Raw genomic sequence first — 23,989 nt, forward strand, 5'->3', positions numbered from 1 at the left:
CATCCCAGAGCTCCCTGCTGCTCCAGAGCAGGACTAACCCCATCCCAGAGCTCCCTGCTGCTCCAGAGCAGGACTAACCCCATCCCAGAGCTCCCTGCTGCTCCAGAGCAGGACTAACCCCATCCCAGAGCTCCCTGCTCACTCCAGAGCAGGACTAACCCCATCCCAGAGCTCCCTGCTCTCACTCCAGAGCAGGACTAACCCCATCCCAGAGCTCCCTGCTCACTCCAGAGCAGGACTAACCCCATCCCAGAGCTCTGTGCTCACTCCAGAGCAGGACTAACCCCATCCCAGAGCTCCCTGCTCTCACTCCAGAGCAGGACTAACCCCATCCCAGGGCTGTCTCCTTATTCCAGAGCAGGACTAACCCCATCCCAGAGCTCCCTGCTGCTCCAGAGCAGGACTAACCCCATCCCAGAGCTCTGTGCTCACTCCAGAGCAGGACTAACCCCATCCCAGAGCTCCCTGCTCTCACTCCAGAGCAGGACTAACCCCATCCCAGAGCTCCCTGCTGCTCCAGAGCAGGACTAACCCCATCCCAGAGCTCCCTGCTGCTCCAGAGCAGGACTAATCCCATCCCAGAGCTCCCTGCTCTCACTCCAGAGCAGGACTAACCCCATCCCAGAGCTCCCTGCTGCTCCAGAGCAGGACTAATCCCATCCCAGAGCTCCCTGCTCTCACTCCAGAGCAGGACTAACCCCATCCCAGAGCTCCCTGCTGCTCCAGAGCAGGACTAACCCCATCCCAGAGCCCCTCTGGACCAGCAGGGACCCCATCCCAGTCGAGCATCCCAGCATGGTTTGGGCTAAAGGGACCCTAAAGCCCAGCCAATGCCACCCCTGCCATGGCAGGGACACCGTCCACTGTCCCAGGGTGTCCCAGTGTCCAGCCTGGCCTTGGGCACTGCCAGGAATGCAGGGGCAGCCCCAGCTGCTCTGGGCACCCTGTGCCAGGGCCTGCCCACCCTGCCAGGGAACAATTCCCAATTCCCAATCTCTCATCCATCCCTGCCCTCTGGCACTGGGAGCCATTCCCTGGGTCCTGTCCCTCCAGGCCTTGTCCCCAGTCCCTCTTCAAACCCTCTCAGCCCTGCCAAGCTTGGGCAGAAGGGGCTGGGCACGGCTCCCTGAGCCCAGATAAATTCCTTCAGGAGCCCTTCCAGCTGTGGGCTGGGCAACCTGGCGGAGTGGAACTGTCCCTGCCCACGGCAGGAGCGGGGGCTGGACGAGCTGGAAGGTCCCTTCCCCCCCAGGTCACTCTGGGGTTCCCTCCAGGAGACCCCTGGACATGAGCTGGGGGTGGAGCAGCAGCTCCAGAGCTCTGCCCGGTCCCACCCAGGCTGGGCTGTGCTCAGGAGAGTCCCTGGCGCTGGGACAAGGCTCTTCTCAGGGCCCAGGAGCTGGAATCTCCCTGCTGGGACACATCTCCGGCAGCACAGGGCACTCCCAACAGCCAGCACAGCTCCGGGAGGCTGGGGAGTCCCAGAACCCCAGAACACCAGAACCCCAGGATCCCAGGATCCCAGAAGCCCAGAACCCCAGGATCCCAGATCCTCAAGATCCCAGAATCCAGGGATCCCAGAACGCCTGAACCCCGGGAACCCAGAACCCCAGGATCCCAGAATCCAAGAACCTCCGAATACCAGAACCCCAATATCCCAAGATTCTTGAACCCCAGAATCCTAGAACCCCAGGATCCCAGAACCTCAGGATCCCAGAACCCCAGGATCCCAGGATCCTTGAACCCCAGAATCCTAGAACCCCATGATCCCAGAACCCCAGAACCCCAGGATCCCAGAATGCCAGAAACTGAACACAACCTGAACAATCCCTGACTCACACTGAACAATCTGAACAATCCCTGAAACACTGAACAAAACCTGAATAAACTGAACACCCTGAACCATCGCTGAAACACTGAACCCCCTGAACAACCCCTGAAACACTGAATACCATGAACAACCCCTGAAACACTGAACAACCTGAACAACCCCTGAAACACTGAACAACCTGAACCATCCCTGAAACACTGAACAACCTGAAAAACCCCTGAAACACTGAACAACCTGAACAACCCCTGAAACACTGAACAACCTGAAAAACCCCTGAAACACTGAACAACCTGAACAACCCCTGAAACACTGAACACCCTGAACAACCCCTGAAACACTGAACACCCTGAACAACCCCTGAAACACTGAACACAACCTGAACAACCCCTGATACACTGAACACCCTGAAAAACCCCTGAAACACTGAACACCCTGAACAACCCCTGATACACTGAACAACCTGAACAACCCCTGAAACACTGAACACCCTGAACAACCCCTGAAACACTGAACACCCTGAACCATCCCTGAAACACAGAACACCCTGAACAACCCCAGAAACACTGAACACAACCTGAACAACCCCTGAAACACTGAACAAAACCTGAATAAACTGAACACCCTGAACCATCCCTGACTCACGCTGAACACACCTTGAACAACCCCTGAAACACTGAACAACCTGAACAACCCCTGAAACACTGAACACAACCTGAACAACCCCTGAAACACTGAACACCCTGAACAACCCCTGAAACACTGAACACAACCTGAACAACCCCTGAAACACTGAACACCCTGAACCATCCCTGAAACACTGAACAACCTGAACAACCCCTGAAACACTGAACACCCTGAACAACCCCTGAAACTGAACACCCTGAACAACCCCTGAAACACTGAACACCCTGAACCATCCCTGAAACACAGAACACTCTGAACAACCCCAGAAACACTGAACACAACCTGAACAACCCCTGAAACACTGAACAAAACCTGAATAAACTGAACACCCTGAACCATCCCTGACTCACGCTGAACACACCTTGAACAACCCCTGAAACACTGAACAACCTGAACAACCCCTGAAACACTGAACACAACCTGAACAACCCCTGAAACACTGAACACCCTGAACAACCCCTGAAACACTGAACACAACCTGAACAACCCCTGAAACACTGAACACCCTGAACCACCCCTGAAACACTGAACACCCTGAACAACCCCTGAAACACTGAACAACCTGAACCATCCCTGAAACACTGAACACCCTGAACAACCCCTGAAACACTGAACACCCTGAACAACCCCTGAAACACTGAACAACCTGAACAACCCCTGAAACACTGAACACCCTGAACAACCCCTGAAACACTGAACACAACCTGAACAACCCCTGAAACACTGAACACCCTGAACCACCCCTGAAACACTGAACACCCTGAACAACCCCTGAAACACTGAACAACCTGAACCATCCCTGAAACACTGAACACCCTGAACAACCCCTGATACACTGAACACAACCTGAACAACCCCTGAAACACTGAACAACCTGAACAACCCCTGATACACTGAACACAACCTGAACAACCCCTGAAACACTGAACACCATGAACAACCCCTGAAACACTGAACACCATGAACAACCCCTGAAACACTGAACACCCTGAAAAACCCCTGAAACACCGAACACCCTGAACAACCCCTGAAACACTGAACACCCTGAACAACCCCTGAAACACTGAACACCCTGAACAACCCCTGAAACACTGAACACCCTGAACAACCCCTGAAACACTGAACACCCTGAACAACCCCTGAAACACTGAACACAACCTGAACAACCCCTGAAACACTGAACACCCTGAACAACCCCTGAAACACTGAACACCCTGAACAACCCCTGAAACACTGAACACCCTGAACAACCCCTGAAACACTGAACAACCTGAACAACCCCTGAAACACTGAACACCCTGAACAACCCCTGAAACACTGAACAACCTGAACCATCCCTGAAACACTGAACAACCTGAACAACCCCTGAAACACTGAACAACCTGAACAACCCCTGAAACACTGAACAACCTGAACAACCCCTGAAACACTGAACACACCCTGAACAACCCCTGAAACACTGAACACCCTGAACCATCCCTGAAACACTGAGCACCCTGGACCATCCCTGAAACTGAACACAACCTGAACAACCCCTGAAACACTGAACAACCTGAACAACCCCTGAAACACTGAACAACTTGAACAATCCCTGAAACACTGAACAACCTGAACAACCCCTGAAACACTGAACACCCTGAACAACCCCTGAAACACTGAACACCCTGAACCATCCCTGAAACACAGAACACCCTGAACAACCCCAGAAACACTGAACAACCTGAACAACCCCTGAAACACTGAACACAACCTGAACAACCCCAGAAACACTGAACAACCTGAACAACCCCTGAAACACTGAACACAACCTGAACAACCCCTGAAACACTGAACACCATGAACAACCCCTGAAACACTGAACAACCTGAATCATCCGTGAAACACTGAACAACGTGAACAACCCCTGAAACACTGAACAATCTGAACCATCCCTGAAACTGAACACCCTGAACAACCCCTGAAACACTGAACACCCTGAACCATCCCTGAAACACTGAACACAACCTGAACAACCCCTGAAACACTGAACAACCTTGAACAATCCCTGAAACAGTGAACAACCTGAACAACCCCTGAAACACTGAACACCCGGAACCATCCCTGAAACACTGAACACACCCTGAACCATCCCTGAAACAGTGAACAATTTGAACCATCCCTGAAACACTGAACCCCCTGAACAACCCCTGAAACACTGAACACCCTGAACCATCGCTGAAACACTGAACACAACCTGAACCATCCCTGAAACACTGAACACCCTGAACAACCCCTGAAACACTGAACACCCTGAACCATCCCTGAAACACTGAACACCCTGAACAACCCCTGAAACACTGAACACCCTGAACCATCCCTGAAACATTGAACAGCCTGAACAACCCCTGAAACACTGAACAACCTGAACAACCCCTGATACACTGAACAACCTGAACAACCCCCGAAACACTGAACACCCTGAACAACCCCTGAAACACTGAACAACCTGAACAACCCCTGAAACACTGAACACCATGAACAACCCCTGAAACACTGAACACCCTGAACAACCCCTGAAACACTGAACACCCTGAACAACCCCTGAAACACTGAACACCCTGAACCACCCCTGAAACACTGAACAACCTGAACAACCCCTGAAACACTGAACAACCTGAACAACCCCCGAAACACTGAACAACCTGAACAACCCCTGAAACACTGAACAACTTGAACAATCCCTGAAACACTGAACAACCTGAACAACCCCTGAAACACTGAACACCCTGAACAACCCCTGAAACACTGAACACCCTGAACCATCCCTGAAACACTGAACAACCTGAACAACCCCTGAAACACTGAACACCCTGAACAACCCCTGAAACACTGAACAACCTGAACAACCCCTGAAACACTGAACACCCTGAACAACCCCTGATACACTGAACACAACCTGAACAACCCCTGAAACACTGAACAACCTGAATCATCCGTGAAACACTGAACAACGTGAACAACCCCTGAAACACTGAACAATCTGAACCATCCCTGAAACTGAACCCCCTGAACAACCCCTGAAACACTGAACACCCTGAACCATCCCTGAAACACTGAACACAACCTGAACAACCCCTGAAACACTGAACACCCTGAACAACCCCTGAAACACTGAACAACCTTGAACAATCCCTGAAACAGTGAACAACCTGAACAACCCCTGAAACACTGAACACCCGGAACCATCCCTGAAACACTGAACACACCCTGAACCATCCCTGAAACAGTGAACAATTTGAACCATCCCTGAAACACTGAACCCCCTGAACAACCCCTGAAACACTGAACACCCTGAACCATCCCTGAAACACTGAACACCCTGAACAACCCCTGAAACACTGAACACCCTGAACAACCCCTGAAACACTGAACACCCTGAACAACCCCTGAAACACTGAACAACCTGAACAACCCCTGAAACACTGAACACCATGAACAACCCCTGAAACACTGAACACCCTGAACAACCCCTGAAACACTGAACACCCTGAACAACCCCTGAAACACTGAACACCCTGAACAACCCCTGAAACACTGAACAACCTGAACAACCCCTGAAACACTGAACAACCTGAACAACCCCCGAAACACTGAACAACCTGAACAACCCCTGAAACACTGAACAACTTGAACAACCCCTGAAACACTGAACACCCTGAACAACCCCTGAAACACTGAACACCCTGAACCATCCCTGAAACACTGAACAACCTGAACTACTCCTGAAACTGAGCACATCCTGAACCATCCCTGAAACACTGAACAACTTGAACCACCCCTGAAACTGAGCACAACCTGAACAACCCCTGAAACACTGAACCCCCTGAACCATCCCTGAAACACTGAACAACCTGAACCATCCCTGACTCACACTGAACACACCCTGAACAACCCCTGAAACACTGAACAATCTGAACAACCCCTGAAACACTGAACACCCTGAACCATCCCTGAAACACTGAACACAACCTGAACCACCCCTGAAACACTGAACACCCTGAACCATCCCTGAAACACTGAACACCCTGAACAACCCCTGAAACACTGAACAACCTGAACCATCCCTGAAACACTGAACAACCTGAACAACCCCTGAAACACTGAACACCCTGAACAACCCCTGAAACACTGAACAACCTGAACAACCCCTGAAACACTGAACACCCTGAGCCATCCCTGACTCACACAGAACAATCTGACCCATGGTGGGGGAATGGAAATTCCTGCCTCCCTCTCCACGGGGGTGCGGAGAAAGCTCGCCAGGGCTCCCAGGGCTGGCTGGGTTGGCACACGCCCGCTTCTGCTGGCCAGCACGAGCCTGCAGCTGCTGCGCCTTCTGCTCCGCTCTGCCCGCGCCTTCCCGAAGGTTCCATGCCGGGTTCCAGCCCCTCTGCCCGGAGCCGTTTCCGTGCCTGTTAGGCATTCGGTCCGTTCCCTGCTGCTGGAGCTCTGGGAGGGTTCAGGCACCGTGGGACATGCCAGGGACACCACTGCAGTGATGCACGCCCTCGGGAATCCTGCAACGCTGCTCTGGCCCTGGCAGCTCCAGGGCTGCTGCTCTGACTGCAGAACAAAGAGGGTTAACAATTCCCAGACCTGCCAAGCCCCTCACAGCTGGGACAGCGAGAGGGGCTGGGGTAAATCGGCATTTTACTGCATTGCTGCATCTTACTGCATCGCTGCATTTTACCACATTTCACTGCACTGCTGCCCTTTACTGCACTGCTGCATTTTACGGCATTACTGCATTTTAAGGCATTTCACTGCGTTGCTGTATTTTATTGCATTTTATTGCATTTTACTGCATCTTACAAGCATATTACTGCATGGCTGCATTTTACCGCATGGCTGCATTTTACCGCATGACTGCATTTTACTGCATCACCGCACTTCACCACGTTGCTGCATTATCCCCACAACTTTATTGCATTGCTGCGTTTCACCACACTTTACGGCATTGCTGCATCTTACTGCAACACTGCATGTCACCACAGTTTACTGCACTGCTGCACTTTACCGCATGGCTGCATTTTACGCCATCACTGCATCTTACGGCATTGCGGCATTTTAATGCATTTTACTGCATTGCTGCATCTTACTGCCTGGGACACAGCAGGGCCAGCAGGGCTGGGAACAGCGAGGTGGGCAAGGAACAGCATGTGGCACCGGAATGGCACCTCCACACCGAGCTCTGCTCCTCAGGCTGTGACATCACACCAGGGCCGTGACATCACACCAGGGCTATGACATCACACCAGAGCTGTGACATCACACCAGAGCTGTGACATCACACCAGGGCTGTGACATCACACCAGAGCTGTGACATCACACCAGAGCTGTGACATCACACCAGGGCTGTGACATCACACCAGAGCTGTGACATCACATCAGGGCTATGACATCACACCAGAGCTGTGACATCACACCAGGGCTATGACATCACACCAGGGCTATGACATCACACTGGAGCTATGGCATCACATCAGGGCTATGACATCACACCAGGGCTGTGACATCACACCAGGGCTATGACATCACACCAGAGCTGTGACATCACACCAGAGCTGTGACATCACACCAGGGCTATGACATCACACCAGAGCTATGACATCACACCAGGGCCGTGACATCACACCAGGGCTGTGACATCACAGCAGGGCTATGACATCACACTGGAGCTATGTCATCACACCAGGGCTATGACATCACACCAGGGCTGTGACATCACACCAGAGCTGTGACATGACACCAGGGCTATGACATCACACCAGGGCTATGACATCACACCAGGCTCTGCTCCTCCAGGACTATGACATCACACCAGGGCTATGACATCACACCAGGGCTATGACATCACACCAGGGCTGTGACATCACACCAGAGCTGTGACATGACACCAGGGCTATGACATCACATTAGAGCTATGACATCACACCAGGGCTGTGACATCACATCAGAGCTATGACATCACACCAGGGCTGTGACATCACACCAGGGCCGTGACATCACACCAGGGCTGTGACATCACAGCAGGGCTATGACATCACACTGGAGCTATGTCATCACACCAGGGCTATGACATCACACCAGGGCTATGACATCACACCAGGGCTGTGACATCACACCAGGGCTATGACATCACACCAGGGCTGTGACATCACACCAGAGTTGTGACATCACACCAGAGCTGTGACATCACACCAGAGCTGTGACATGACACCAGGGCTATGACATCACACCAGGGCTGTGACATCACACCAGGGCTATGACATCACACCAGGGCTGTGACATCACACCAGAGCTGTGACATGACACCAGGGCTATGACATCACACCAGGGCTGTGACATCACACCAGGCTCTGCTCCTCCAGGACTATGACATCACACCAGGGTTATGACATCACACCAGAGCTGTGACATCACACCAGAGCTATGACATCACACCAGAGCTATGACATCACACCAGGTTTATGACATCACATCAGAGCTATGACATCACCCCAGGACTGTGATGTCACACCAGGCTCTGTTCCTCCAGGGCTATGACATCACACCAGGGCTGTGACATCACACCAGGGCTATGACATCACATCAGAGCTATGACATCACACCAGGGCTATGACATCACATCAGAGCTATGACATCACACCAGGGCTATGACATCACACTAGGGCCGTGACATCACACCAGGGCTGTGACGTCACACCAGGGCTATGACATCACACCAGGGCTATGACATCACACCAGGGCTGTGACATCACACCAGGGCTGTGACATCACACCAGGGCTATGACATCACACCAGGGCTATGACATCACACCAGGGCCCTCCAGGAGCCCAGGACAGAACAGAACCTGCCCAAGCCTCGCTGGAAGATCAGCTCTGAGCACGGGGCACCAAATCCCTTCCCCACACCACGGCCAGCACCCAAAATCATCCAACCAAACCCAAAACCAACCTGCAACCCACACAAAATAACCCTGCAGCTAAAATTAAATACAAAAACCCCAAACCAACCATGCAACCGATCCCAACACAGCCCCAAGCACAATTCCCACCACAAACACCAAATAACCATCTACAAACCCCAAACAAAATATGAACTCTTTCAGTGCTTCAATCCTCCCTCAAATAAAAAAACCCAAATACAAACATAAAAAACCCATAAAATTATCAAAATAAATAAAAAGAATTTAAATCCCAAATAAAAAATAAAAAATACCTGAATCTTAAAACTAAAATCCCCTTATAAATCTATAAAAAATGTTTCTTTCCCTATAACATATAAAAACCATTCAAAATAGAAAAATTAAATTAATATCAAAGAAAAACCTCCATATTAAAACAAACCAATATTAAAATAACTATAATCCTGTAAAAAATTTGAACAACAACAAAAAAATACTGTACCTCCCAAAAAAAATTACATTCTCAAAAATGAAAATAATTTTTAAAATTTAAACAATAAAAACTTTTACCTTTACACAGCTCATCTTTAAAACAACAGCCCATCAATGACTGCACCTCCCTGCAAACGCCAGGAGCAGAAGTCGCGTCCCTCCCCTGATGTAAATTCCCTCCAGCCTGCCATGAACCTCTGAGCCAGGCAGAACGGGGCCTGCAGCCCCAGCGGGGTGAGGAGAGCAGCGGGAGAAAACCCCAAAAGGATTTTTGTGGATTTTGGGATTGCTGCTGGCGATGTGCTGCTGGGCCTGACCCCGAGTGCTCTGCTTTGTTCACCTCAGCCCTTTATTCACCTTCAGCCCTTTATTAACTCACCTTCAGTCCTTCATTAATTCACCTTCAGCCCTTTATTCACCTTCAGCCCTTTTTATTCACCCTCTGCCCTTTTTATTCACCCTCAGCTCTTTATTCACCTTCAGCCCTTTATTCACCTTCAGCCCTTTATTCACCTTCAGCCCGTTATTCACCTTCAGCTCTTTATTCACCTTCAGCCCTTTATTAATTCACCTTCAGCTCTTTTTATTCACCTTCAGCCCCAGAAGAAATTCTGCTGCCACCCCTCTGTCTGAGTGCTGGGGATGCCCTGGGACCCCTGAGCCTTCTCCTGCAGGGCTGCTCCTCATCCTCCCTCTCACACAGCCAGGCTGGGGAGGCTGGGACAGCCCAGGACAGGGGGAGGTTGTGGACTTCTCTGTCCAGTAACAAAATACCACCCAAACCCATGGAGAAGAAGGTGAAGAAGAAGGATCAGCCTCTGCTCTAGAACCTCCATCTTGCTCTTTGTACATTACTATGTTCTAAAACTCCAAACGAGTTTTTGTCTCAGATTCAAATGGGGGTGTGTATTCTATTCCTATCTGTGGGACAGGTCTCTTCTGTTCATTTTCTTCATCTCCTCCACAACCCATCCTCCCTCCAGGAGATCTCTTCTGTTCATGGGCCACTAATTATTAATTATCTTCTGTTCATGGGCCACTGAGTGTCCCTGCATGGCTGATAAAATTCCATCATCCCACTGGGAGAAGCTCTGCCCAGGGGAGGAGCCAAGCATTCCTACCTGGATACAATCTGACCTTGGGAACACCACAGCAGCCTTTGCCCACTGCATTCCCAGAGGAGCAGCTTTCTTCCCCACTGCATTCCCAGAGGAGCAGCTTTCTTCCCCCCGGCATTCCCAGAGGAGCAGCTTTCTTCCCCACTGCATGCCCAGAGGAAGCCCAGGCCCATCCCCACCAGCCCTGGAGCTTCAGAGGAAAACTCCAGCCTTCTCCAGGATCCTGCTCCAGCAGAGCCACAGCTGGCACTGCAGGAGGGCTGAGCCACCATGGGATGGGACTGCTGCCACCCCCCTGACCCACAGGCTGCCAGGGCTGCTCTGACCCTGGCAGGGTTGGTTTCTATGACTGCATTGTTTATTTTATTTTTATTTTCTTCCCTAATGAATTTATTCTCATTCCCATATCTTTGCCCGAGAGCCCCTTAATTTCAAAATTATAATAATTCAGAGGGAGGAGGTTTGCATTTTCCATTTCAGGGGAGGCTCCTGACTTCCTTACCTGGCTTTTCAAACCCAGACAGTTTTCCACCCTGTGACATCACACACTCCTAACCAGCTCCACACCCGTAATCCCAGTGCTCTCAATCCATTTTGGAAGCTTCTCCAGGGCCTCAGGCCAAAGGCAGTGCTCTCCTGGGGGTCAGAGTCTGCCAGCACAGCAAGTCCGAAATTCTCAGCCCCCAGAACTCCAACCCCACTGTCCCTGCCCGGGGCTGGGGGTGGAACAGGTGAGCCTGAAGGTCCTTCCCACCCAGACCAGCTGGGGTTTGCTGTTCCCAGGGCGATGGACAAACCCCAGCAGCCTGTTCTGAACACCACAGGTGGCCTGGCTGCTCCCAGAGCTGCCTTTGCAGCCCAGCCAGGCTGGGACCTGTGTGTGCTCCTCAGCCAGGTGGGATTTCTCAGCCTGTCCTGGCATTCCCAGCCTTTCCAGGCTGCACCTTCCCAGCCAGGTGGGATTTCTCAGCCTGTCCTGGCATTCCCAGCCTTTCCAGGCTGCACCTTCCCAGCCAGGTGGGATTTCTCAGCCTGTCCTGGCATTCCCAGCCTTTCCAGGCTGCACCTTCCCAGCCGAGGGGGGAGCAGCTCAAGCCACTCCAGGCCATGCAAAGGAAGGATGTCAAATTTCACTTCCTACAGACCAGCAACGTGTCCTTTGGATGTTCAAAATCTGCTTTTCTTGAGCTTCAAATCACCTTTGGCTCCCCCATTCCCGAGTCCAACGGGATGGGCCCAGATGGAATGTCACTGTGCTGACATTATTTCAGTTTTGGCTCTTCATCCTCCTCCTGACACAGAGTTCCAGGGAGAAAAGGGACGTAAAACCGGCCAGCTTCTTCCCTGATCTCATCTTTACCCTTTCCCCACACCCACAATCCATATGAAAGCACAGCACAGGAGCACGGGGCCAGTACACAGCTCTGCCTTTCCCTGCAGAGATTATTCCTGGGAGCGGAGCTGGCCCGGGGAAGGGCACACCGTGTGCCATTCCAGTGGCACAGAGCAGGCATGGCCGTGCCTGGGGGGCTCTCCTTCCCCCAGGACATCCCCCAGGACATTCCCAGCAGCTCCTGCCTCGTGCTGCAGCCTGGTCCCTCCGATAAACCCTTCTGCCAGGTGCCTCAGCAAACTGAGGGGTCTGGTGGGACACAGGAGAAATTCTTCCCTGGCAGGATGGGGAGGGGCTGGGATGGAATTCCCAGAGCAGCCGTGGCTGCCCCTGGATCCCTGGCAGTGCCCAGGGCCAGGTGGAACAGGACTTGGAGCAGCCAGGGACAGTGGGAGGTGTCCCTGCCATGGCAGGGGTGGCACTGGGTGAGGTTTAAGGCCCCTTCCCACCCAAACCACTCCAGGATTCCCGGATTCCCCAGCAATGAGCTGGGCTCCAGTGGAAGCTGCCCACTGAGCACCACCTCAGACTGGGGACAGAACAGCAGCACAGACCCAGCCAGGAGCCACCAAGGCCACGTAAAGCTGAAGCGTTTCCAGCAATAGGTGCTGCCCCAAAATGTCCATTACCCTACAAAAACCGAGTCCCCAGAACTGCCAGTCGCTGTGTCCAACCTGCAGAAACAGCACACGGAGCCCCCGAGGGCGCAGAACGCGGATTAACGCTAAAGCTTTCGGGTGTAAAGGAAACCACGTCTGAAAATGCTGCAAGCCTTCTGCTGGGGAGCAGACACGGAACATCTGGCTGCTCCCGAGGAAAGCAGGAGGGCTCCCTCTGGAGTGGATCCCGAAACTCACACAGAATTCACAGAAATGCACACAGAGCTCGGGTTCGAGCAGAGAACACGGGAATCAAAGGGGAACAAAGCCCAGGCGTTCCTGTCTCCCGTTCCTTCCCTCATCCTGTCTGCAACGAGCACCCCGGCACTCGTTCAGGGAGCCTCTGCCAGCACTGAAGGAGATGGAGCCATGCCCGGAATATTAAGTCATTAATTAGTTTTCGTGCATGGACTTGTCTGTGGCAAGAAGGCAAAAGAAAGGATTCCTGAAGAGACAAGAAAGCTTTCTCAGCACGTGGAACCCTCCCAGGGATCTCCCACAAATCAGGTATGGAGCCAGCTGAGAGTCCCTGTTTCCATGGTCATGCACGATTCCACAAAAGCCTCATCAGCCCAGCCCAGGGCAATGAACTTCCCTGGAAAGGGAGGGAGGGAAAACTCTGGGACACACACACAAACCACGCTCTGCTGGAAGCTGAGGGAGGCTGTGCTCCAGCTGCCAAGCAGAAAAGGCCCCCCAGCCCATTCCCAGGGTTTGTTTGCATACAAGGCAATTAACAGAAAATGGATTTCATGCAGGAAGGGGGGAAAAAAAAGATCACCTACAAAGTGAAGTCAACTTACTGCCTGCTTTTGCTCTTCTTCCTAGAGACGTGGGCAAAAGGTGAAGAGAGAGAGAGAGGAAAGATCAGTCATCATGTGAAAATGGTGATCTTCACACAAAACACCCAGTGCAAGGACAGAACATCAGGACACGGGGGCTGTGGGGCAGCACGGGAGACACTTGTCCCACCGCCCCACTCAAATGGCCTCTGGTGGTGGCCACGGGGGAGCGCCTGGGATGGGGATCCCAGCAGGGATCCCTGGGCACAGGAGAGGACACCCAGGGGTGTCTGCTCCTTTGGGCAGGACTCCATGGCCTCAGCCTGGCACAGGGGAAGGTGCCCTGCCCATGGCAGGGGGGAGCTGGGTGGGCTTTGTGGTCCCTCCCCACCCAAACCGTGCCACGATCCCCTCCCGCTCCAGACCTCCAAGCCCACAGAGCCCAGATCCATCCCCTAAAGTCTGGAGCTGCCTCTGGGAGTGTCCAAAGACACAAACGTGCCAGCACAGAGCCCCAGGAGCAGAACATCCCCCTGGCATTGCAGGACCTCTGCCAGGGGGAATGGCCAGGGCAGGGGAACCAGGGCTGGGAGGGCACACGCTGAGGCCACCAGGGATGCTGAGCAAGGAAAGAGGTGCAGGGAGAGCAGCTCCCGCCCTGCAGCACCTCTCAGTGCAAAAAAAAAAAAAGGTGAAATTCAGGGGAATTTCTCCCCTTTTGAAGCAGGGAAATGACCACTGTGACTGGGCCTGGGCTGGTGGAGGCTCGTCCTGCCTTCAGCTCCAGGAGAATTGCTGGGAATGAGCAAAATGTCACTGAGGCAGAGCTCCCTTGGAAATTCAGACGTTTCCATGGACTCTGTCCTCTCTCAGACAAGAACCAGCACGGGTCTGACCCTGTTTGTGACACAAGGGCTGCAGGAGGTGCTGGTGGCCCTCGTCCATCCCAAAGCAGCAATTCCAGCCCTCTCAGGTGACTCCCTCCACCCTGGCCCTGCAGCAGGAGCACAGCCCAGCACAGCCTCCCAGAAATTCAGGTCATGGAATGAAAATCCCGGGATAAAAGCTCCTTCTGGCCTGGAAATCCATGAACCCATTTGTCAACGTTCCCCTGCTGATCTCCCATCTGAGCAGGATTAACCAGAACCTTTCCCTTAATTTAAAGCAGCTTCTCCTCGCTGACCACTGAGAGCTGTTTTCCCACCCAGCCCTGCAGAGCAGCCTGCAGAATTCCATGGCTTTCAGCTGATATTTTTGGGGTTTTCTGCCAAGACCTGGGGTTCCTTCAGGTGTGTCTTTGGTGTTGTCTGGCAGCTGTGGGGCCTGGCTCTGCTCAGTGCCCTCCCCACATCCCAAACTTCCCCTCGTGCCTCCACCCGCGACTCGCGGGACCAGATGGGGACCCAGGGCAGGGAAAACATCTTCAATCACCTCCACCCCACACACACACACAAAAAAAAAGGTTGTTACTTTGAAAAACGAGGCCCTGGCATTGAGCACAGATGTGGGAAGCCCTCCTCAGAGGGCTGGGCTGGCTGGGGCTGAGCAGAGCAGGATAAATCAGCGGAGCAGCCGCCAGGAAATCGCCGTGGAGGAAATGGAGGATGAGATGGGATCTGGCTGCTGCGTTTCCGTGGAGCTGACAGTGAGAGCCCCGGGAGGAGCACACGGGGGTCCCCAGGGACCCTCACCAGAGCCAAGCCAGCCCTGGCACCGGGAGGGGGCTGCAGGAACGAGGGAATGAGGGAAAGCCACGCCAGGGCTGGGTGGAGACACAGCCCCAGCACGGTTTGGGTGGGGAGGGACCTGAAATCCCACCTTGGGACACCTGCCACCATCCCAGGGGGCTCCAGCCCTGTGAAACCTGGCCATGGACACCTCCTGGGGCGGGGCAGCCCCAAGCCTCCCTTGCTTCCCTCCCAGTGCAGTGTGTGACCCCAGAAATGCCCAGAACTGGAACCGCAGCCAGAAGGGTTAACGCTCCCGGGGAGGATCAGTGGGGAACCCCAGAAACCCCAACCCTGAGTCCCAGTTGCTGCAGCCTGGGGAGGTCCCTGCGAGGGAACAGGGACAGCAGGGCAGGACCCCAGGGGGGTCCAATCAACTCTGCACAAACAACCAGAGTGGGCAGAAATCACAGAGTGGGGACGGTCAGAAATCACAGAATGGTCAGAAATCACAGAATGGGAATGGTCAGAAATCACAGAGTGGGGACGGTCAGAAATCACAGAATGGGAAGGGTCAGAAATCACAGGATGGGGAGGGTCAGAAATCACAGAATGGGAATGGTCAGAAATCACAGAATGGGAAGGGTCAGAAATCACAGGATGGGGAGGGTCAGAAATCACAGGATGGGGAGGGTCAGAAATCACAGAATGGTCAGAAATCACAGAGTGGTCAGAAATCACAGAGTGGTCAGAAATCACAGAATGGTCAGAAATCACAGAATGGGAAGGGACAGAAATCACAGAGTGGGGAGGGTCAGAAATCACAGAATGGGAAGGGTCAGAAATCACAGAATGGTCAGAAATCACAGAATGGGAATGGTCAGAAATCACAGAGTGGGGAGGGTCAGAAATCACAGAATGGGAAGGGTCAGAAATCACAGAATGGTCAGAAATCACAGAATGGGAATGGTCAGAAATCACAGAATGGGAATGGTCAGAAATCACAGAGTGGGGAGGGTCAGAAATCACAGAATGGATAGAAATCACAGAGTGGTCAGAAATCACAGAGTGGTCATAAATCACAGAATGGTCAGAAATCACACAATGGTCAGAAATCACACAATGGGAAGGGTCAGAAATCACAGAATGGGAATGGTCAGAAATCACAGAGTGGATAGAAATCACAGAGTGGTCAGAAATCACAGAATGGTCAGAAATCACAGAGTGGATAGAAATCACAGAGTGGGAAGGGTCAGAAATCACAGAGTGGTCAGAAATCACAGAATGGGAAGGGTCAGAAATCACAGAATGGTCAGGAATCACAGAATGGGAATGGTCAGAAATCACAGAGTGGGAATGGTCAGAAATCACAGAAAGGTCAGAAATCACAGAGTGGATAGGAATCACAGAAGGGTCAGAAATCACAGAGTGGGCAGAAATCACAGAGTGGGAATGGTCAGAAATTACAGAATGGGAATGGTCAGGAATCACAGAATGGGAATGGTCAGAAATCACAGAATGGGAAGGGTCAGAAATCACAGAATGGGAATGGTCAGAAATCACAGAGTGGATAGAAATCACAGAGTGGGCAGAAATCACAGAGTGGGAAGGTCAGAAGTCACAGAACCAGAACTGGTTTGGCCTGGAAGGGACCTTGTCCAGGGCTTTTCCCTGCTCCCAGTGCCACCAGCACGGCGTGGGGACAATGGATGAACCCCAGGGGACAGCCATGGATGGCCTGGCACAGACAGAACCATGGAATGTCCTGGCCTGGGGGGACCCACAGGGATCATCCCAGCCCCTGCCCTGCCCAGACCCCCCAGTCCCACCCTGGGCATCCCTGGCAGCGCTGTCCAAACCCTCCTGGAGCTCTGGCAGCCTCGGGGCCGTGCCCATTCCCTGGGGAGCCTGGGCAGTGCCAGCACCCTCTGGGGAGGAACCTTTCCTGAGATCCATCCCAAATCCCCTGGCCCAGCCCTTCCCTGGGTCCTGTCCCCGTCCCAGAGATCCCTGCCCTCAGGAGAAGCTGCTGACACCTCCAGGATCTTTCCTCGCTCTACTTTCCTTCAGAGAGGGATTTGAGGCCCCAGACTCTCAGGCAAGCAGAGCTGGGTGAGCTGAACCCAGCCCTAAATGGTGAAATGAAAGCAGCATTAAAAATATAAAAAATACTGCATAGGAAAATGGAAAAAAAAACCCATAGAAGCTTAACAGCTGATGTAAATTATACATGAACCGTTCTGAAGAGCTCCAAGTGATGAGAGAAGCTAAAACCTGGCAGGGAAAATCGTGCCTGGCAGGGCTAAAACCAGTGAAAACGAGAGCTGGAAATAAACACCAACATCAGGAAGAAAGCGGAGCCTGGGGGCAGCAGGGGGCCGGGGCTGAGATCCCGAGCAGGGCAGGAGGGAGGGAGGGACCCTGTGCCTCCTCATCCCCGGCCCTGGAGCCTGCAGCAGCACGCAGGGAAGCTCTGACACCCATCGGGAAAAAAGGTGTCAGAAGCATCGACGAGAAATTATATTTTTAGCTAAGCAGGCTGGGGAACCTGCAGCTTAAAATCCCAACCTGAGCTCGGAGCTGCCTGGGGCAGGGCAGGGAATTTGGGAATTGGTGCTGGGTCCTGGCACGCCCAGGGCTGGGCTGTGAGATCCAGCCAGGGAGGGGAGGCAACTTAAGGGAGAGAAACTTACTCTCCCTTAAGGGGAAAAATGAAATGGGACCTTGCAGGGCCTGAAGGGGCTCCAGGGTACATGGAGAGGGATTTTGGACAAGGCATGGAGGGACAGGAGCCAGGGAATGGCTCCCAGTGCCAGAGGGCAGGGCTGGGTGGGAGATTGGGAATTGGGAATTGTTCCCTGGCAGGGTGGGCAGGGGCTGGGATGGAATTCCCAGAGCAGCTGGGGCTGCCCCTGGATCCCTGGCAGTGCCCAAGGCCAGGCTGGACACTGGGGCTGGGAGCACCTGGGACAGTGGCAGGTGTCCCTGCCATGGCAGGGTGGCACTGGCTGGGTTTAGGGTCCCTCTAACCCAAACCAGTCTGGGATGCGAGATTCCTGTGTTTTTGGAAGTCAGACATTCATGGGCTGAGCAGGAAAAACACAGAGCAGAAGCACTGGCTTCATGAAAAACCAGAATTCCCAGACTTGGCGAGTGAGTTGTGCTCAGGTGCAGGATGAGGCCAGGCTGGAATTCCTGCCCAGGATGGGGACAGGCTGGAATTCCTGCCCAGGATGGAGGGAAGGGCTGGAATTCCTGCCCAGGATGGGGACAGGCTGGAATTCCTGCCCAGGATGGAGGGAAAGGCTGGAATTCCTGCCCAGGATGGAGGGAAGGGCTGGAATTCCTGCCCAGGATGGAGGGAAGGGCTGGAATTCCGGCCCAGGATGGGGCAGGGGCTGGAATTCCTGCCCAGGATGGAGGGAAGGGCTGGAATTCCTGCCCAGGATGGAGGGAAGGGCTGGAATTCCTGCCCAGGATGGAGGGAAGGGCTGGAATTCCTGCCCAGGATGGGGCAGGGGCTGGAATTCCTGCCCAGGATGGGGCAGGGGCTGGAATTCCTGCCCAGGATGGGGATAGGCTGGAATTCCTGCCCAGGATGGAGGGAAGGGCTGGAATTCCTGCCCAGGATGGAGGGAAGGGCTGGAATTCCGGCCCAGGATGGAGGGAAGGGCTGGAATTCCTGCCCAGGATGGAGGCAGCCCAGCTGAGGAGTGATGGGGATCATTTCTGGGGATCCATTGTCCCTCCCGAGTGCAGAGCAGCTCTCAATTTTCCTGGAACCAGCCAGATGTGCCTACAGCTGATCTGCCACCCCTGTGCCACTGCCACCCCTGTGCCACTGCCACCCCTGTGCCACTGTCACCCTTGTGCCACTGTCACTGCCACCCCTGTGCCACTGCCACCCCTGTGCCACTGTCACTGTCACCCCTGTGCCACTGCCACCCCTGTGCCACTGTCACTGTGACCCCTGTGCCACTGCCATCCCTGTGCCACTGTCACTGTCACCCCAGTGCCACTGCCACCCCTGTGCCACTGCCACCCCTGAGCCACTGTCACTGCCACCCCTGTGCCACTGCCACCCTTGTGCCACTGTCACTGCCACCCCTGTGCCACTGCCACCCTTGTGCCACTGTCACTGTCACCCCAGTGCCACTGCCACCCCTGTGCCACTGCCACCCCTGTGCCACTGTCACTGTCACCCCAGTGCCACTGCCACCCCTGTGCCACTGCCACCCCTGTGCCACTGCCACCCTTGTGCCACTGTCACTGTCACCCCCGTGCCACTGTCACTGTCACCCCAGTGCCACTGCCACCCTTGTGCCACTGTCACTGCCACCCCTGTGCCACTGTCACCCCTGTGCCACTGCCATCCCTGTGCCACTGTCACTGTCACCCCAGTGCCACTGCCACCCCTGTGCCACTGTCACTGCCACCCCTGTGCCACTGCCACCCCTGTGCCACTGCCACCCCTGTGCCACTGTCACCCCTGTGCCACTGTCACTGCCACCCCTGTGCCACTGTCACTGTCACCCCAGTGCCACTGCCACCCCTGTGCCACTGTCACCCCTGTGCCACTGTCACTGCCACCCCTGTGCCACTGCCACCCTTGTGCCACTGTCACTGTCACCCCTGTGCCACTGCCACCCCTGTGCCACTGTCACTGTCACCCCTGTGCCACTGCCACCCCTTGTGCCACTGTCACTGTCACCCTTGTGCCACTGCCACCCCTGTGCCACTGCCACCCCTGTGCCACTGTCACTGTCACCCTTGTGCCACTGCCACCCCTGTGCCACTGTCACTGCCACCCCTGTGCCACTGCCACCCCTGTGCCACTGTCACTGTCACCCCTGTGCCACTGCCACCCCTGTGCCACTGCCACCCCTGTGCCACTGTCACTGTCACCCTTGTGCCACTGCCACCCCTGTGCCACTGCCACGCCTGTGCCACTGCCACCCCTGTGCCACTGTCACTGCCACCCCTGTGCCACTGCCACCCCTGTGCCACTGCCACCCCTGTGCCACTGTCACTGCCACCCCTGTGCCACTGCCACCCCTGTGCCACTGTCAACCCTGTGCCACTGCCAACCTTGTGCCACTGCCACCCCTGTGCCACTGCCACCCTTGTGCCCAGGCTCTGCCCCAGCCCAAGGCCAGGCTTTACCCCAGCCTCTGCCCAGGCTCTGCTGGGCTTTAGAGCCGAGCCCAGCCCAGCTGTGGCAGAGCTCCCCTGCAGTGCCCCCTGCCAGCTCAGCCCGGGGACTCCGGGACACACCGGGGACCCTCCCGGGGAGCCAAGCAGTGACTCTTGGAGCTGGGGCAGCTCCTGAGCTCAGCCAGAGCCCAGGTGTGCCAGGGGCTGGGCAGGGACAGAACCTGAGGTCAAACAGAGCCCAGGTGTGCCAGGGGCTGTGCAGGGACAGCTCTGCCCCAGGTGTGCCAGGGGCTGGGCAGGGACAGCTCTGCCCCAGGTATGTCAGGGGTTGGGCAGGGCAGCTCTGCCTCAGGTGTGAGGGGCTGTGCAGGGCAGCTCTGCCTCAGGTGTGAGGGGCTGTGCAGGGCAGCTCCTTGCCCTGGCAGCCACCCCCTGCCCTGCTCCCCGTTTATTTCCCGGTGAGAGGGGGAGTGCTGAGCCCCAGGTACCAAACCAAACTCCTTCAAACCACTCCAGGTCTCGGGTTCTGGATGTTTTACCCACACAAACCCGGAAAAGCACTGACCCCCTGCACCCCCCACGGATGGAAATGGCTTTTGGCAAACTCCTGCTGCTCCTCAGGAAGGGATTTTAGGGAGTGATAGCAAAGCAGGGGTCCCAGAGCACCCGAGGGAGGGAGGGAGGCAGGGAGGGATGTTCTGCAGGAGGTTCCTTACTTTGAGCAGCTTCATCAGCCCCTCCAGCTGCACCATCAGCTCTCTTCTGCTCTCCTGCAGGGCTGACATCCTCTGCTCCAGCTCATCCTTCCTCTGCCTGTGCCAGGGACATGGGAGAGAGAGGAGAAATGAGCTCGGGGTGTCTCAGACCTGCCCAGGGAATTGTCCCCTGTGAAAGTGACCCTGGGTCCCACCCCTGTCCTGCTCCCCGTCTGAACACCTGGAGGGAAGCTCAGCACCACCAACCTGCAGGTGACAATGCCCTGCTGCCCCCACAGCCCTGGCAGAGGGAAGCCCTGCTCAGCAGCAGAGCACCTGGGGGAAAATCCCCTTTTTGTGTCTCCGAGCATCAGAGCCCGGCGTCCTGCGGAGCGCAGACAGAGCAGGAGGAGCTCCGGGAGCAGGGAGGGGGAAATGGGAGGGGAGGGCAGGCTGCAGCTGTGGGGGACACTCCGAGCTCTCCTGAGTGACACAGCGGCCAGGACACGTCCCCTGCAGCAGCAGCAGCCAGGTGACAGCAGCAGCAGAGCAGCGGTGACCTTCCCTTCCCCTCCCCTGGCTGCACGAAGCTGCCTCAGCTGTTTCAGGAGCTGCGGCTGCCAGGCTGGGCTTTACAAAAGGAAAGGAGTGAGTAACACAGGAGCAGCTGAAAGCTGCTGTGCCCCACACAGCCCAGCCCTGCAGGGAGGAATGGCCTCAGGCTGCAAGGCTTGGTCATTCCTGCCTCTGCAGGGGCTCTGAGGGACACCAGGATGTCCCAGTGCCACCTTAGAACGTCACCTCTGTGAACCCCTGAGTGCCCTGGGTGCTGCCACTGGCACGCTGGGTAACCCACCCTGGGCATTTGAGCAGGAGTTGTTCCTTAAAGGACAGAAAACTCTGGGATATTAACAAATAGTAACAAATAGTAACAGATATTAACAGATATGAACCACCCTGGGTGCTTCTCTCAGTACTTTTTTCCTGTGTTGAAGACTGTGGTTCTTAAATTAAGGATCTGGAGGAACCTACAAGGAAGCTGAAGTGGGAATTTTTACCAGGAACTGGACACGGGATGGCTCCCAGTGCCAGAGGGCAGGGCTGGATGGGATATTGGGAACTGGGAATTGTTCCCTGGCAGGGTGGGCAGGCCCTGGCACAGGGTGCCCACCCTGGATCCCTGGCAGTGCCCAGGGCCAGGCTGGACACTGGGGCTGGGAGCTCCTGGGACAGCGGCAGGTGTCCCTGCCGTGGCAGGGGTGGCACTGGCTGGGTTTAGGGTCCCTCCCAGCCCAAAGCCTGTGGGATGCCAGGCTCCCGTGGCGCTGCAGGCAGCAGGGGCCGGGCACAGCCGCAGTGCCAGGCAGGATGTGCAGCACAGGGAGCCAGGGCCACTCCAAGGTGACACCTGCCAGCAGAGCTGGAGCTGACTCATCCCTCGGGCTGCCTGCAGAGGGACACGATTTTCCATGGGCTGGGACACGATTTTCCATGGCCTGTCCTTGCCCTGAACTCTGGGCAGGAGATCAGCTGGTGCTTACAGACAGCCCCATCCCATCCCATCCCATCCCATCCCATCCCATCCCATCCCATCCCATCCCATCCCATCCCATCCCATCCCATCCCATTATCCCATCCCATCCCATTATCCCTTCCCATCCCATCCCGGATTCCTGAGGGAGGGAGGGTTTGGGGGGCAGGGCTGGTGCTTGGTGTGGCACCAGGGCACTGAACCTCAGAATCCCTGAGGTGGGAAAGCACCTGCAGTGTCATAGAGACAGATTAGAATATTACATAATATATAATATATATATATAATATATAATATATAATATATAATATATAATGATAAAATAATTATATATAATATAATATATATTAGATATAAGATAATATATTATTACTATATATAATATATATGTGGTAAAATATATAAAATATATTACATAATATATATTATATAGTATATATATTATATAGTATATATATTATATTATATATATATTATATACTATATATATTATATACTATATATAATATAGTGTATAATATATAATTATAATAGATTATAGTAGTGGCTTTTGCAAACATTACAATAAATTTTATATGTTAAAGCAACTTTGTTATAACGCTCTAGTTTTTATTTCTGTGGTTGATTACGCTTAGGGAAATGACTAATGTAAATTCACTTGTGTTAAAATAGCTGCTTAGATGAGATAACATCCGATAAACACACGAGAAAACCACCCACCACAAACATCAACACTCACTGCCTAAAGACAGCGTGGGCCAGAGCCAAAACGGAAAAAATAATTTAAAAACCCTAAAACCACAACTAAAGAATCCACACACCCTACAGAAACAGACCCAAAGGAGACAGCCCAGCCCCGCAGCCTGGTAGCCCAGCCCCGCAGCCTGGTAGCCCACCCCAGCAGCCCGGTATCCCTGCCCAGAAGCCCAGTAGCCCAGCCAGGTAGCCCAGCCCAATAACCCAGCCTGGCAGTCCGGTAGCCCACCCCAGCAGCCCAGTAGCCCACCCCAGCAGCCTGGTAGCCCACCCCAGCAAC

The 23,989-nt window shown here is 54.2% G+C and overlaps 1 protein-coding gene across 3 annotated transcripts in view; it reads right to left on the reverse strand.

Moving 5' to 3' along the window:
* Positions 1 to 23,989, reverse strand: part of DTNB (dystrobrevin beta) — a 193,242-nt gene that overhangs the window by 57,204 nt on the left and 112,049 nt on the right. For all 3 annotated transcript variants that reach the window (XM_068183104.1, XM_068183103.1, XM_068183105.1), the window contains 2 exons: positions 21,444 to 21,540; positions 13,928 to 13,948 (listed from right to left, as the gene is read on the reverse strand). In XM_068183104.1, coding sequence (XP_068039205.1) covers positions 13,928 to 13,948; positions 21,444 to 21,540 — 118 coding nt within the window. The remainder of the gene's footprint in view (positions 1 to 13,927; positions 13,949 to 21,443; positions 21,541 to 23,989) is intronic.

The sequence above is a fragment of the Anomalospiza imberbis genome, chromosome 3 (assembly GCF_031753505.1).
Source record: "Anomalospiza imberbis isolate Cuckoo-Finch-1a 21T00152 chromosome 3, ASM3175350v1, whole genome shotgun sequence".
Taxonomy (NCBI): Eukaryota; Metazoa; Chordata; class Aves; order Passeriformes; family Viduidae; genus Anomalospiza; species Anomalospiza imberbis.